Raw genomic sequence first — 15,937 nt, forward strand, 5'->3', positions numbered from 1 at the left:
ATGACAGAAAAATATCCAGTTCTGAATGTGCCACCTGAAGTTACAGCTGAGCTTTCCCATTTTCTGTCCCTCCAGGGTTAACATCATGGGGGATGAACTCTGCCATTCTGCTCGTTTCTCTCTGTGTGTGCTTGTGATCTTAACCTAGCTCACTGTTCTCACTGCATGTCCGCATGCTGACTGGTGTCATGAATTCACCCACTGTCCCACTTCACAACCCCCTGCACATACGAACAAGTCCCTATGGCAGGTCATAAAGAACATTTTTCATGGATAAACAAAGCCCTGACTTCTTGCCCTTAATGCTGAGGAGAGCTTTGCTGTTTAAAACAAGAGATCAAAGTATACATAAGAAAGAAGAAAAAGGGGGGGGGGAAGATGCTATATTTCACAGATAGTTGAAGAAAATAATCAGAAATCCCAGATACATGGTAGGCGGTTGGCAATTTTAAAGGCAAATTCATAGCAATGTGTGAGTCAGAGAGGGAGATACAAAGGAGCCTTTGCTGGCAGTGAGCACAAAAGAGAAGACGGGTCAGTCCCCACTGCAGTGTGACACTCGCCTTCTGAATTGAGAAGTGTTCAAGTCAGGAAAAATGAGGTCTGTGGGGTGTTACAAAGGGACTGAGAATGAACACAGCAGCTGGGCAGCAGCACTGCTTTCATGTGTCGGAAGAAGAAAGTGTTATTTCAGACAAGAAAGGAGAAAATAAGGAGTGCTGAGGAGAGAGATGAGATAGGGAGAAAAAAAAAGTGCTTTTGGATTATCAATCGTATCATTTCACAAATAAGAATTTATAGGACTCTCTTCATTTCATGCTGTTCAGGAATACCTAAATAATAAGTGAGTGAGAATGTATCTCCGTGGTCTAAAAATATAGTTGAGACAAGGTCAGGGAGAAAGTTGGGATCTTTTGTTAAGGTATCTGATGCAACTGGGTAGAAGAAAAAACCCAAGAAGACAGATAAACTTCCACACACAAAAGCCCTTTTCACGCTGCAGAATCTCTCCATTTAATCTAACTATCAGCTGGTCTGGTAAAAGGCAAAATGCTTCTTGCTACACACTCAGCCTTGTGAATACCAAAGATAAGCCAGAGAGAATGAAATGTCATACCTGGGCTCTGTCACTAAGAAAAAGCAGTGCTGATAGTTATCCAATTAGCTAATGTAGCCTCCAAAATTCTTTAAGTATAAACATTTATATACCTTTATCACTCATCATAATTAACGAACAATATAAAGCACTTTGCTGTAACATTTACTAGTCTTTAATAGTTAAAACAAAGTAAAGCACAATTAAATACAGGGTTCTCTCCATTTATTACCAGTTCTAAATCTTTAAATCCTTTTTCTGAATGGAATTCAAACTCAGCCACGGGAACTTGTGTTTCTTCGGGTTTCCATTTATGTCCAGAAAAGAACTGAAATCCAGAAAACAGAAAGCTTAGCAAACTACAGATGTTAAGTACGTAGGATAATCCATTTTTAAAAGAATTAATACCTTATGCTTCTCTTTAGTTTGTTCAGAAGCCAAAAGGGACATAAAATTAAACCAGAATCCATCCTAGCTACGCATCAGGTCAAGAGATAAATTAGATCAACTAAAACATAGATATAACTCAGAATTACGGAAGGGGATTATCTGATGCAACCGAGAGAACAAAGACATCAATTTCCACATAAACTTTCTGCTAATTCAAAAGCCCGGTCCTAATCAGATGCACTCGTAGCATCCCTTCTGGTTTTGTACTTTCAGGAAGTTAAAACGTTAGTTAAGTTGGCAAAGCAATAAGATTTTGTGCTGACAGATCCGTGTCAGTGCTGCCAGGAGTGCAGACCAGTTGAGGGTTTTTCAAAGGCAAAGACATTTCCTTTGATGTTCACATGCCCTTTCGTACAACCTGCAGTGTCAACACTTTGCTATGATGGATTGTAAGGCTGGCGAGCAAGGAGGAACTGCTTTGTGCCACGTGTTGTGCATATGGCATCAGCAGACTTCTTGGTGCAGCATTCCTTGTCTTTTGCTGCCAGACTTCATTTTTCTTTCCTTCAAATTCATTTCTAAGGCAAGGATTTAGTTTGGTGCAGCTGCTTTCCGCTCCTACTGTTCCTACTGCTCATATTTCCCGACAGCAGCCCTAATTAAATATATAGATGTATATACATATATATAGTTAATAAAATTTCTCAAAAAATACAGAAATAAGGCAGGTTGGCCTGGCTTTATGGCTGTGTTTGTTTGTTCATATCAAAATATTCCATTTTAAAAGTCCTTACCTTGTCTTGCTATGGTTTGATACCACATCAAGCGCTCTGAGTCACTTCCCTCCATCAGCATCTTCTAAAATCCATCATCTTTTATTTTTCTTGCAATGAAATAAATATTTCCTAACTAATCACACGCAACAGCAACTTTGTATTATGGCTTTATGGCTCAATTTTGAAGATGAAGTACATCAACTAACATGAAATTAGTCTTGAAAGGTATTTTCCACATCTTCCACCTTACAGTAACAGTGCAGACTCTACACAGTGAATTCAATGCTACTTATAATGAGCATGCTCATCCTACTCTTTTTTTTTTGAAGGCTCCTTCATTGAAGGAACACATTAACTTGTGAGATCCTTGGACCACTGACAGGAAAACATCACTTTTTTATTTAGCTTATTTTTTCTTATTTGGTATAGTTTATACATTTTAATGACATAGTAATTCCCAAGTACAAAAGCCTGCACGGCCATTGCTAGGAGAATAAAACTGCATCTAGCAACAGCTAACATGAAAAGAAGGGTTAGGTGGCAACCACCAGCTGCTCTAGGAAGAGGAAAGAGGCTTAGGATTGTTGCTAGGGGCTCTGAAAGTCAGTCAGCTCTGCAAGCCAGATAAACGTGCAGCAGTGAGGCAGGTAGGGAAGCCATTTGCCCCTGTTCAAAAATCAAGTCAATTTCTGTCCAAGCCAACTTCTTATTTTATCTTTTTATTTTGCTCTGCATCCCATTCCTCTGCAAGCAGAGTTTAACACTGATACTAATGGAGGGACACGCCAATAAATTCCTAATGTTCCTCTCTCTTCACATCTTGTTCACCAGGGGTTGCTTTATTGCTAAAATTAGTAATTCAAAGCCAGATGAGATCAGCTAGAGGTACTATCTGTTTAAAATACTGAGTGCTTGAACTACTAGGAAGAAGTTAAAGTACTGGCTGCCCCTTCTAAAACTGCATAGTACAGCTATATGGCAGACCAATGCCTAAGCTACATAGCAGGCTTAGGTACCAAGTATCCTCATGCTTTGTCAGTAGATAGTTGTGTCTGAAGCCCAAAGCAGCGGTTGTGGTGAGCAGACAGCTTGCCCATTACGGCCATATGTCACTCCACCAAAGTTCATGGACATTACCCTGCTGTATCTCCAGTGTAACTGAAATTACACTGCCCCACAGAACATGGGCCAGCTGAACCTGTGAGCAGCAGCAGTACCACATGGCCCACTCACAAACAGCCAAGGGCCTGTCAAGCACTGCTCACTCATGATGACACTAGGAAATTGCTCAGCCTTCGCACATCTTTTATCTGCAACTTTAGAAAGACGTATTTCTTCTACTTTTACATTCTTTCAGGTCAAGAAAGGGTGAAGTAAAACTGGGAGGCTGATCTGAGCTATCTCCAGGCACAAACAGAATGATGTGATCTCCCATGGCTGCCAAAACATGTGTGTTAGAAATTCAGTGGCATCTCAGGATGTACGCTGTATTTTCTGACTGCTACCTTCCAAGTGCAGATCACTTGCAATGGTTACATTTGGCATAGAGTACCCTTAGAATTTTTATGGTAAAATTCTGTATTTAAAAAAACTACAACCACGCACAATCTTTTTGTTCACAGAGATGTTTATTTTTGTCTTCAATGTTCGTAGGGAATACGATTTCACTACAAAAGTGTCTCAGAGAAACTCCATTCAAAATCTAGGCTTAAGAATGAAGGGAAAATATACTTTCAGCTGTACCAGTCCTGAGCAAAGATTAAAAAAAAAAAGAAAGAAAGATCCTCTAGAGATAGGAAGCAGCACCAATAATAACCGGAGGGCCTCTTACTGACATCTGCTCACGCCTTCTTTCCTGCTTGAGAATTGGCTAAAACTTAGGTGGGAAGAATTGCTTTGTTAGAATGTAGACCTAAGATTCACAGTCCCAATATCTCACCAAATGCATTCTTTCACAGTCGGAGTTCAGGGCCTCATTTTACTTTCCATTAAGTAGTCAGGACTTCTCACAGCAAGACTGTCGCCCCCATGGTGTAAAATTTTCTCTTACTTAAATTGGTAAATAAATATTTATTTAATATACTTACTTTAATAAATATTTATTTCCTAATCAATATCAAGTTCCTGAAATGTAACACTGTTCTTAGAAGTATACTATTCATGTGCGGTTATAAAACTTCTGATCACATCAGGTCTCAAAATAATTCAAGTGGCTTACATTCTGTCTCTTGTTCTTTCAGTGAAAAGATTTCAAACCATTGGTAACACTTGGTACTTAGTTCTTGGTTTATCCAGGACATTCAGATTCAATCTGACAACGTAAATACTTCTAAGAGTCAGAACAGAAAAGGCACTTACTCATTTTGGGGAAGACACCTGGCAGGTAAGATTTGTATTTTCAAAATAACAAGCCCTTTTTCTGACAATAAAACCCTTAAAAATTATATTAGATAAACATAAATCCTACGAATAAAACCAACTTATGTACCCCTTCCCAAGAAAGGCAGTACTACTCTTGACTGGGAAATTGAGAAGTGTGAAAGCATCCAGAAATACTCCAGTTTTATTCACTTCTGTGATATTCCAAGCAGGCTATCACAGCTGACTACAAGGAAAAAACAAGATCTCCTCCAAAGAACATATGTTTTACAAATCAAAAGCCTCTGAAATTTCTGGACTGTTTCTTATTAGGTATTTGTATGAGCAATAAAACGTAAGATTCTAGGTTTATAACCAGGAACATCACCGTTGTTACAACCAACAACTTGTGACTCCACTCCAGAGGAGTAAGTAAATCTCTTAACAAACTTTGTTCCAATTGAATCATAGCCTCTTTGATGCTCTGCATAAGGCACTTAATAAACTTTAAGAGCATCTGACAGTGTTGTTGGTAGTTCTGATCTGTCTGTGAGGGTGCCCTATTAACACGTCAAGATTAACTGGCTAAAGTGTAGATTAATCACTGAAAACAGCCATATGAACCACCAGCCACAAAACTATTTTCAGGAGCCACATCCATTCTAGCCTGGATCCTTACTACCCTTCCAACACAGGTATCCTTTTTTTAGTAGCCCAGGAATCAAACCCTCTAAAACTGTGCAGTATCTAAATGTAGAAGCGGAAGCTATTTTATACTCTTTAACCACAACAGCTGCCCTTTCAATACGTGATCTGCACCCAAGAGAGAAATGATCATGAAATTCACAAAGACCTGTATCTGTCTTTTGGCTGAAAGTCACTGAACCAACATGTATTAAGAGCTATACAGAAAACACACAAAGTGTAAGATACCCCCTACCTCCAATACTGTACACAGAAGAAAACAGTGTACTCAAGAAGTCATTATGTAGTAGCTTTTCTAGGTATTGTTCTGAACTCTTTTCATTTTTCCTATTACTCTCAGTCTTTTTCTTAGAAGTTGTTTACATTTTAGAAACTGATGCTGCCTGCTCCATTTCTGTAGGAAATGTAGTCCTTGGTGTCTGCGCGTGCTCCTCCAGGGATCTCTATCTCCAGCCAGCACAGAGAGTATCTTCTTGAGCCTTGCAAAAAAACCTTCAGATCTAGTTACCTAGGAGCATTACAGCTCCACCAGTGGGAAAGCATTGAGCTTATTCTTCTGCATTTGGAAGCCCTGCAATAGAATCAGACCCTTTGCAGAAGTATAAGTGTGAAGACCAGTAATTGGCATCCCAGAAAGCCAGCTACCTCCACCAGAATGCTTGAATGGTACAGGATTAGTCTAAGGTTGTTCAGCAAGAATATCTCCATTAAGTCAACTATGTGGAAACATGGATGACTGACAATACCGACTAATGATCTCCAAGCTCCGCGTAGCACTGCCAGTCTTACAGAAACCAAGATACAGCTGAAGAACTGTGAATAGCAGTCAAATTTCCTATTTAGAAAAGTCAGCACATGAAATTATTTCAAAATCACTGCACCCAGTGACCCTGTAGATGTACCTCAATGAAAATAAGGACGGAAGGAATCAGAATTCTGCATTCCCTTCAGAGGTGAGACTAATGAGACTCAACAAACACGTGTAATCTTAAAGAGATTTTCCTTGGTTAGATTAATTCACAGCTGAAGGCTGTTACAGTAAGAAATCATCGGTCAGATGGCAATTTTATTATTATTTTTTCTTAAGAGATCTGTGCCATCGAGAACTGAGCTTCACACTGAAACATTCTGATTTATTCTCTGCAAAGAAGCATCAGCATGACATAGATTATTTCATGCTCAGTATCGTGTATTGTGTAGTTGTGTATTGAATGCATAACAATTACAAATTAGACCCCTGTAGTCCCAAAGTTCAGAAAGTAGAAGAATCTTGGTGTGACCACTGATTTGGCTTAACTAACTGATGCTTAAGTGACCAACCAAGGGCCCGTGACTACCTTTGAACAACCAGAATTTGCAGCCCGTAGACACTAGAGCAGGGAGCAGAGAGACAGATTCTATCACTGCTGCTTACATACATTCTGCTCGAGTACACTTCTGCTTCTCCACACGAAGAACATTAAGAGCACACAGTTAGCAGGTTATGCAAAAATAGGTCAGTGTGCAGTTTTCCTCAGTCATCTTCTCAGTATGTCCACTGCAAATTAGAGCTCAGCTGGTCTCAAGAAACAATGAAGATTTCAAGGCAGCTTGTTCACTTTGCAAGCACTTTGACTACCATCAATATTTATACACAGACAATGGTGTAATTAAAGATGTAACTTCCCCACCTGGGTCAGATCCTGAAAACATATTCCTGAATGACTTCTTGCTTGGAAATTCCCATCTCCATCAGGATATACCATACTCTCCTCAGAACAAACAAAAAGGATCTTGGAAACATTCTTTCAATTTTTGTTATCAGAAAAGTATCACTTCCAGTGGTCATTTTCTTTCCAAACATAGGGCAAAAAGGAGTGATTAGGTTAGATTATCATTGACACAGCAATCAATCGTGACTACACTTACTAATACTAATTTGAGCTATGGAGTTTTTGATATTCAACTTTCATATTTAATTCCTTAAAAGTAAAGCTAAAACTTCTTACGCATATTAAACTGTCTGCTCTTAACAATTCCTTGTGTCAGTGGACAGAACAAGTTATTTTGGATGACATTCATTTATTTCCCATAATAAAAGGGGCAAGATTAGGATGGAAATCAACTTTTGAGAGATTAAGTATTAGACAAGGGAGGTATTTTTCACCTATACGGTCAAACAGCAACTGTACACAGCTCCTGCATAAGTAAGACTCTAGGATGTGCAGCTAATTTATTTTGTTGGATGCATTTTCTTTCACTGTTTGAAACCAATGGCAAAGAGGGGTATACATGGACACCTAGGCTTTGTACGCACACACAACACAATCTTCCTGCACAAAGTCTAAGACAAGTCATCACTTTCTGCTGGATAGTACCATTTACTAGCAGGGGTACAGCCATTCTTTGCTGTTGCACCATTTACTCCATTCATATCAATCTAGACAGGAAGTTAGAATAATTTCTGTGAAGTACTGATATGTGATTAACTTGTGAAGTACATTTTTATTTTAATAGTTAAATCCTGTAAATTCTTATTAAAACATGATTTTTTTTCCTCTGACACCAAACTAAACTCAGTATCAGTCTCAGAAAAACCTGTTAAATCTCCATCTCATGGTTAGAATTTTGGCAGTAGAAAAGAAAACCAACCAAGTTCTCATCAGTTTGACGGATGTTATGGTACAGCTTTTGCCCATTTATGAGGTTATACTCCTTCAAGCTAACACTGCTCTGTCATAAGTTGGGGGTATAATTCAGTTAAGCTCAAATGGTATTTCCAGCACATGCAAACCTTAACATTAAAATAGAAGAACCTGTTTGCAAAATATGCTTGAGTGGTCCACCACCAAAAACAGCATTCACCTTCTGTCTTATCTTACTCCTGAGTTAGCACAGGACAAACTTACAAGTATAGTGCTTGCTGCTGGCTGGAGGAGAAACTCTAAGTCACACTTCCTTTTCCACATGGTTTCTGTTATTTGAAGGGAAGCGTACCCAGACTCCCCAATGGCAGCAGAGTCAACTAAAGGCATGAAACAGCAAGACTAAAAGAACACTGAAATACACAATAGACAGTTCCATGCCAAATTCCTTCTGTATAACAAAGCAATAGTCAATCAGCATGTGGAAAACCACTGTGCTTCTGAGACAGGAGAGAGAAAACCTGAAGAACCTAAGATGCAGAGCCATGCACACATCTAGTCTAGAAGACTTGCTTGACCATTGTGAAGACCTCATGGAAACAAATTATAAAAAGTATTGTCTTATATGGCTACCAAAAAACATCCTGTCCATAACAGTGCACAGATCATAAAGCCCAAACGTTGAGATTTTACAATCTGCCACAAAACAGGAAATATCTAGAGAAGCTCCGAAACTTCAGCCTTAATTTAGAGACTTATATACTAACACTGAGAATCTTTGAGAGGTGAAGGGTTCTCTTTGTTTGGTTTTAACTGCTGTTAGAATCAAGACTTTATACAGCGTACCTGAACCTGCTACTGTGCAGAACAAGTTTTGTTTCTTTCCTAGATGCAAACATAATTACAGAAGAAATTAAAAGATCTATTAACAGTGTATCTTTTCCTTACACTACCTACAGTTAGGGGTAAAGCTAGGAAGATAAAGGACCAAACAATTATACACTTTATCAGTGAGTTAATTATAGGCCATTTTCCCCCATTCTCCTTCCCCTTTCCCTTTCCGAAGCCAGATAATCAGCACATAAAGGAACTCACTTACATGGAACATTATCAGGCTTGCCTTTGTTGCATCACCACCTCACAAGCAACCCAGAATGTATGGCTGTTGAAGACTGGTGCATATACAGAATTTTACAAACAACGATTCTTATGGAGAGAACAGTCACAGAGTAAAACAGCTAATCAAAATACATTACAACATTAAATTTTCACTTCTTATAAATGGAGTAAAGATGCTTTTAAATATATTTACACTTCGAAAAACATCTTAGGATTACTACAAGTCAAAATTACTTCGAAATTATGAAAGCAAAGTTCATTTAAATTAGAACATATTGTACTTAGAATTTTGTCTACTCTGCTGTCAGTATTGTCACATCCCTTTAATCACAAACAGACAAAAATTATCTTAACTTCGTTCAATGCCAAAACAGGCATCATTGCAACGTAAACACTGTCTATGCAGTATTTCAGTTAGAGCCACCACAGCTCAACTTTTTGCTCCTAGCTGTCCTGCCTTTCATCTGTTATATCTGTAGTCAGAAATTGTATTTCTACCTCTTATTCCACAAGGAACAGTGATTTCCATAAGACTTTTCTGCATTCTTTTTGACTATAGCTACACTTGCACCATATTCATGAGGTTATTCTCTAGAGACAGTTGAAACGTAGTGAAGTCCCCTTCATCCTCCCTTCCTTCCAAACCAAACGGCTACTTATTTCTGAAGATACAAAGAGACCTCTTGTTGGTAGTGCTGGGTGGTTTATTCACATAATGTTAAATGAAAATAAATATCCCATTTAGTGAACTACTGGCAATAGATTATTATTTGTTTGCAAGGAATACTGAAATGTGTTAGCATTCATTACACCTTAAACTGGAAACACATTTCACGAGACATCCTGCTATGCGATTCTGCCATTAAACTGCTTACTTTAAACAGTTTCAGCTCTCTTGTAATCCATTACACCAGTATATTCTGCAAATAGTCCCACCTAAAAATAAAACATAAAAAAATAAATTTGAGAAGCATGTATTTTTTTTTCTAAAAACTAGTATATGTTATTCAGAACAACAGCCCAGCCCCAAAAACATTTAAGAACCTTGAAATGTTTTGTTTTTTTTCATTTTTTTCCCTTTTTTTCTTTTTTTTTTCTTATTTTTTTAAACAGATACTAAGATTTGGCCAAGTAATTGCAATGAACAGACATCCTATTTAGTAAGATAAAGCAGAATACATAATAAACAGGTCAGTAGTTATCTACCTGAAATAGCCTATAATTAACATTTGATGTCTAAAAAGTTTAAACAGCAACACCAAGGAATGAGGTATGTATGTTCTCAGATATCACATCAGACTTTCATTTTATGCAACTAACTGTATTTCACAACTAGCATCTTACAAAATAGAACAGTACTATTGTGCCTGTAGAAGTACTGCATTAAAAACAGAAAAATACATTACTACAAGAAACCACCAAACATCACAACTGTCAGGGGCTACAAAAATCCATTCTTTTAGCTGTTATGAAGATGTACGACATGTTGGGAATAATTTAGGATTCACTACCAAGAAGGTCCATTCAACTTTTACATGGGATTTAACTTATATATTTTGAATGTTAAAAAAGAAGAAGAATCACAGGAGTGTGAGTGGACTGTCTCACTGAAAGGAGCTAAATGGACTTTTGTACTCAACCTGAATCTGTAACTTAAATCTATACATGGATTGGATGTGTGTATATCAAAACACTTATTGGCTGTAAACAAAAATGCAAAAATCTGTATTCACAAAAATATTTTATTGGTAATTTTACATAATACCAGATGGGACTGTAAATAGTTCTGCTCTGTATCAGTATATTGCTAAGTGCATAAAATATTGACACTTTATGCCATAAAGTAGGATACTGTGGGGTTTTTATACATCGTTTACGACATAATATTTTCAAGTAGGCCAAATCAAAACAAAAAGAAGTTGATCCAAAATTAAAAAATAAAAATAAAAAATAGCAATAGTATTGTTATTTCGTTATTCTTGTGCAACATCTGGTATTTCTGTAATGAGATGGTACCTGATTATATAACGCTAGGTCAATCTGGGGCAAGGGAAGAGCACTAAGCAGAAACAAAAACTGTACTTCGGTTACTTTTAAAGCTTTACCAAACTTTTGTATTTCCAAATGTTAGTTTTGCCAAATGCTGTCATCTGAGGTTCAACGTAGAATACCAGTGTATAATGACAGTGACTTCTCCTGAATCGTAGCGTCAACCAATCGATGTTCAGAATGTATTTACTATGGGTTTTTTTTTTGTATTTGCTTGTAAACATTTCAATAAGTGTTTTAAGTGTGAAAAAATATTGGTAAAACCATTAACATAATTCATTAACAGTAATCTAGTAAAATGTGTCAAACATTGGCAAAAATTCATACAAATGTTTTATTTAATAACATTTTCCTATTTAACCACACCAAGTACCAGCAGGTGTTTTTAAGATAATTATTATGAAAATTCTGTTGCAGCAATAGTTGATTAAGTTGATCTTTGACTTGCATACATATAACTATGTTTCACAATTCTCAGATAATACATATTTAGGCAGCTTGAACTATGTTATAAAAATTTAAATTCAGTACATGCCAATAGTAGAGACTCCAAGAGTTGTTAGAATTCACTAAACTAAAAGTGAAAATGGACTTACCAGTAACACTGTGTATGAACATTCAAACCACATTTTCATGGCACCTTTACACACAAAGATTAAACAGTTGGTCTGAAAATGCTTCGTAAGCATTTTTAGATTGCATTTAAAATATTTCTATCACTGCACTTTTTTTCTTCTTTCTAAACTGCATAAATTATGTTTCAGTAAACATACCAATTGTGCATGGATAATCTGTCATGAAAATGTGGTAACGGGTGGCAGAAGTTATGTATTCGCATGTTTTAAAGAGAAGAGACTAAAGAAACCGGAGGAAATAAACTTTAATGAGATTCCCCATTCAGTGACGACGCTTCTCCTCTGGGTGAAGATGACCTGGACATTCCCCTCTCTGTGTTATCAGAGCTAGAGCCGCTCTGACTGTGTTGATCTGCAGAAGCAGCACTGGAAGCAGGTGGTGACTTAGTTTTCTCCTTAAAGTCTGTAATTATGACTGTCAGATCTCCAACGGTAACTTCCAAATGCTGAGCACTACTTCGATCCACATTTTTCAATCGTGGCCTAAATAAAGCATAATGAATCATATTAGAAACACACACACCATCTCATTATCTTGTCTTTCTCCCTCTTACTAGGAGCTCTGGAGAACATACAAGCAATATCTGCGTAATACTGCTTTGTGGAACATGTAATACATAAGATGACAATGTAGCACAAGTGTTTTTGGTGGAATATTTCCCATATGTTTAAAATAGGTGACAATAACACATTTTCCACCTTCCACTAAGATCATATGAAAATTTAGCATGTGAATATTTTAATGGTGTTACAAAACAAACCTTCACATATGCAATTCATTTATTTTTATTTAAACTATTCTTTAATTATGGTTTTCATTACTGTGGCTAGAAGTTGTTAAAAATCTGACCCAGGGAAGGATGTGTCCCTGCAGCAGCTTTAAGCAACAATTCTAGGTAGGAAATGGTGTTCAATAATGAGGATGTTGGTGTCTGAAAAGCTCACTTGTGCCTCCTGAATTCAACAATACAGTTGTAGCTACAAATTCCACACTCCAAAAGGGCAGCAGTTGTATTTCATTTAAAAATCTCACTGAGATTGCTAGTGCAGTATTTATACTGCCCTTCACAGAATAATTCTGACATCCCTAACACATGCTGTGATTTAAGATATGCAAAGAGCTCAGTAATCATATGGCACAGATAAATTAAGTCTCTTCATCTATTCTTTCGTTTGTTTGATTTTCGCAACATGAAGAATCATAAAAGAACTCTGACTGATATTCTGCCATCGCATTTTTGCTAGCGGTGAGCATAAAGGACTTTAAATTCACAATATTCCATTGACTACCATGGCAAACTGTCGTGAGACAGGTGAATTTATACAAGCAATTCTGAATGGCATGGCTTTATGCACTTAACTGACTCCACAGCTTTCACCAGCTCAAGCTGCAATAAAATAAATTCATATGACATCATACGTTAGCAGGTGTGCTAACAGCAAAGTCCTAACCTTTACCCTATCACATGATTTTGTTTGAAGTAGAATTGGTTCCCAGCAACTTCAGATGAAACAACCCCTGCTTTTCCTCCTCTAGAACAGAGCAAGGATTTGACATCTTGTTCCCCTGGGGCCAAAGTAGTGTGCTTGAAGAATCTAAAAGAACTGAAAAGCTGCTGCTCTGTAGCATGGGAACAGAGAGAAAAGTTCACCATTATCAGCCTGCGTAAGTGGTATGCCTGAAGCTTATTAATCATATTCAGTGTGCATTCAGATTTTATGATTGTTTCCAGCAATAATATACAAGTTTTCAGGCAACGAGAAAAGGATATTTTCTTCCCAAAAGGATACTGAAGGAATCTATTTAAACTAACTAAGCATTTGTATCCAGTGAATCAAATCTGTGAAAAATTGTTTGAAGTGCTTAAGTATTTTTTCCAATAGCCATTCTTAATGCAATTCTCAATACTAGTATTTCATCCAAGATTTTTTACTTATTTATTTCTTTAAGTGTTTTCTCTTTTTCCTTGCCTCCCTTTTGCATTTTTAATGTACTACTGCAATCCAATAATGATTATTTCCATTTATAATATTTAATTAGCTTCATAAATACTTACTATTTTAACTTTTGGTATTTCTTAACTAAAGTGCTTCAATTGCATGTGGTAAGACAGACAGTTCATCTGAGTATTAGAGAAAAATGTAAATGCATTCTTCCTGCTAGAACATCTCAGTCTCCTTAATCCTAACAGTAACTATTTTAAAGACTGACTCAAAATCTCTCCCTGCTTCTGATCCTGATGATCCTATTTCAGGCACAAGAGAAGCATCTGCTACTTCTCTGCACAACTAATCCCAAAGGATCTTCCTTGGCTGGACTATTCTGGAATGCTTCCAAAAGCAATCAATAGTTCCTCCTACTTTTGATTAGACTACACGTCTTGTATACTGCTGAGCTTTCTGGCACCACATTTCTGCTGCCATAATGTTATGCTTAGGCTGTGACAGTTTAGGGGCTGGATTTGCTGCCTTTGTTTCCCAGTTTGTAGTTTTCTTCTGGTCAAGAACGGGGCTTTTACAATGGCTTCCTTGTACTGTAATGTGTAATAATTTCTATTCCAAGAGTCCAAGACTTTCATTCAGCACCCCAAATGTAGCAGTGGGATTTTTATCACTAGGTAATATACCCATTTTAAACTGTCACATTAATTTCTACCCCACTTAAAGCTTTCAAAATCTCTTTGTAACTATGTCACCTTCCCACTCTCTTGCAATGTGGTCCCTCCATCTCTCTTCCCCATCTGCTTTTAACCCCATTTCTTCTCCACTCTTCCTGCCTCTCCCAGCAATATTCTGCATGATAATTAGTCCCTCCAGATCCCTCTCTTTTCCTGAGCCTAGCAATCATGTTTTGCATATCTACAGTTTTATGTGGTGTGACAAAGACAGTTGAATCCCTTAATGAAAATATCCAGCACTTCCTAAGTTATTAAGCCAGTCTCCATCTCCTGGTTAAAAAAACAAACTGCAACTTTTCCTTGTGCAGAATAGGCATCCTACAACAACAGAACTTCAAATATTTAGCATTATTGTTGGAAGAGTATGCCACAGGACTCAGAATGCAGTATAACCACACAACATTATTTTATTCTTATTTTCTTTCCCAATTACGTTTTCCCAATACAGCAAAAGTTGTCAAAGTTTTTACCTGGTTTTCTTATGACTGTTCTTTTTGCTCGTTGTCTCCTTTTCACTTTTTTCCTTTTCTACTTTGTCTTTTTTCTCTTTCTTTGACTGTGTAGGGGGCACGAATTGCTGAGGAACCTGCTGTGCAACCAGCTGAGAGACGGGTCGAGGTTTCCTGTGTGCACACATATATACAACGTATGTACATACACATAAAGCTTAAGCTTTACAACAGTAGTCTAAAGCGTTCTATATGACAGTAACATTAACACTCAATTAAAAAACAAAACACCACCACCAACAAAATAATACATATATAGCTGGGAGTACTTCATTAAAATAGCATATCAAAATTAAACCCATTGCGGCCTTTTGATTTGTTTGCATTACCAATAAATACGGCAGTTGAGGTTTGCTTTGTTTTGGTTTTGTTTTTTAAGACTTTGGAGACAAGAATTTACAATGTGTTCTTTTCTCCTAAGTGCTACATCCAGACTTGCACGGAATGAGCTCCAAACCACAAAGCTCTCTGGAAGAATATTTCATCACCCACTGCAAGTCTCCTCAAATGAAGAGGGAGTACGTTTTAAGCACACTGCAGTACTGAAGCACACAATCCGTATCTCAAAAAGGAAAAAGATGACCTTTCAGGTATCACAGCTGAACCCACTGTTGGCCTTGCAGAGTAGAACTCCGGTGTTTTAACTCAAACAAACTCCCTGAAGGCAATGACAAATCTTGCTGAGTATTTTTTTATCAAGTTCTTCACAGAAATCAAAGAAAAATGTACCGCAGTACTAACAGAATATAGCTGTCAGAACACATACTCTAAAAGCTGGCATCAGAAGCATCTGACCACATTCCAACAGGACACACAACATGTTTCTTGAACATGGAAATTCTAACCCAAAGTGAAACACTCTTCTAGTTCTTCTACTTCTTTCAAGTAAATACCCACTCATGAACTAAGTCCACACTAACTCACAGAGAGTAAACGATGAGCAATGGATTACTTACTAACAAAAACCCAGCTTACATCAGCTGGCAAACATAAGAGTG

At 37.4% G+C, this 15,937-nt stretch overlaps 2 protein-coding genes across 2 annotated transcripts in view; both read right to left on the reverse strand.

The window, feature by feature from the left end:
- Positions 1 to 1,371, reverse strand: part of GXYLT1 (glucoside xylosyltransferase 1) — a 28,112-nt gene extending 26,741 nt beyond the window's left edge. Inside the window, exon 1 of the mRNA XM_072344947.1 lies at positions 1,329 to 1,371. The gene's annotated coding sequence lies outside the window, so the exon portion shown is untranslated. The remainder of the gene's footprint in view (positions 1 to 1,328) is intronic.
- A 1,683-nt stretch (positions 1,372 to 3,054) lies between these two features.
- The window catches only part of YAF2 (YY1 associated factor 2), a 34,079-nt gene continuing 21,196 nt past the window's right edge, over positions 3,055 to 15,937 (reverse strand). The window contains exons 3-4 of the mRNA XM_072338935.1: positions 14,901 to 15,053; positions 3,055 to 12,235 (exon numbers count right to left, since the gene is read on the reverse strand). Coding sequence (XP_072195036.1) covers positions 11,998 to 12,235; positions 14,901 to 15,053 — 391 coding nt within the window. The 3' untranslated portion in view covers positions 3,055 to 11,997. The remainder of the gene's footprint in view (positions 12,236 to 14,900; positions 15,054 to 15,937) is intronic.

This window comes from Excalfactoria chinensis, chromosome 1 (genome assembly GCF_039878825.1).
Source record: "Excalfactoria chinensis isolate bCotChi1 chromosome 1, bCotChi1.hap2, whole genome shotgun sequence".
NCBI lineage: Eukaryota > Metazoa > Chordata > Aves > Galliformes > Phasianidae > Excalfactoria > Excalfactoria chinensis.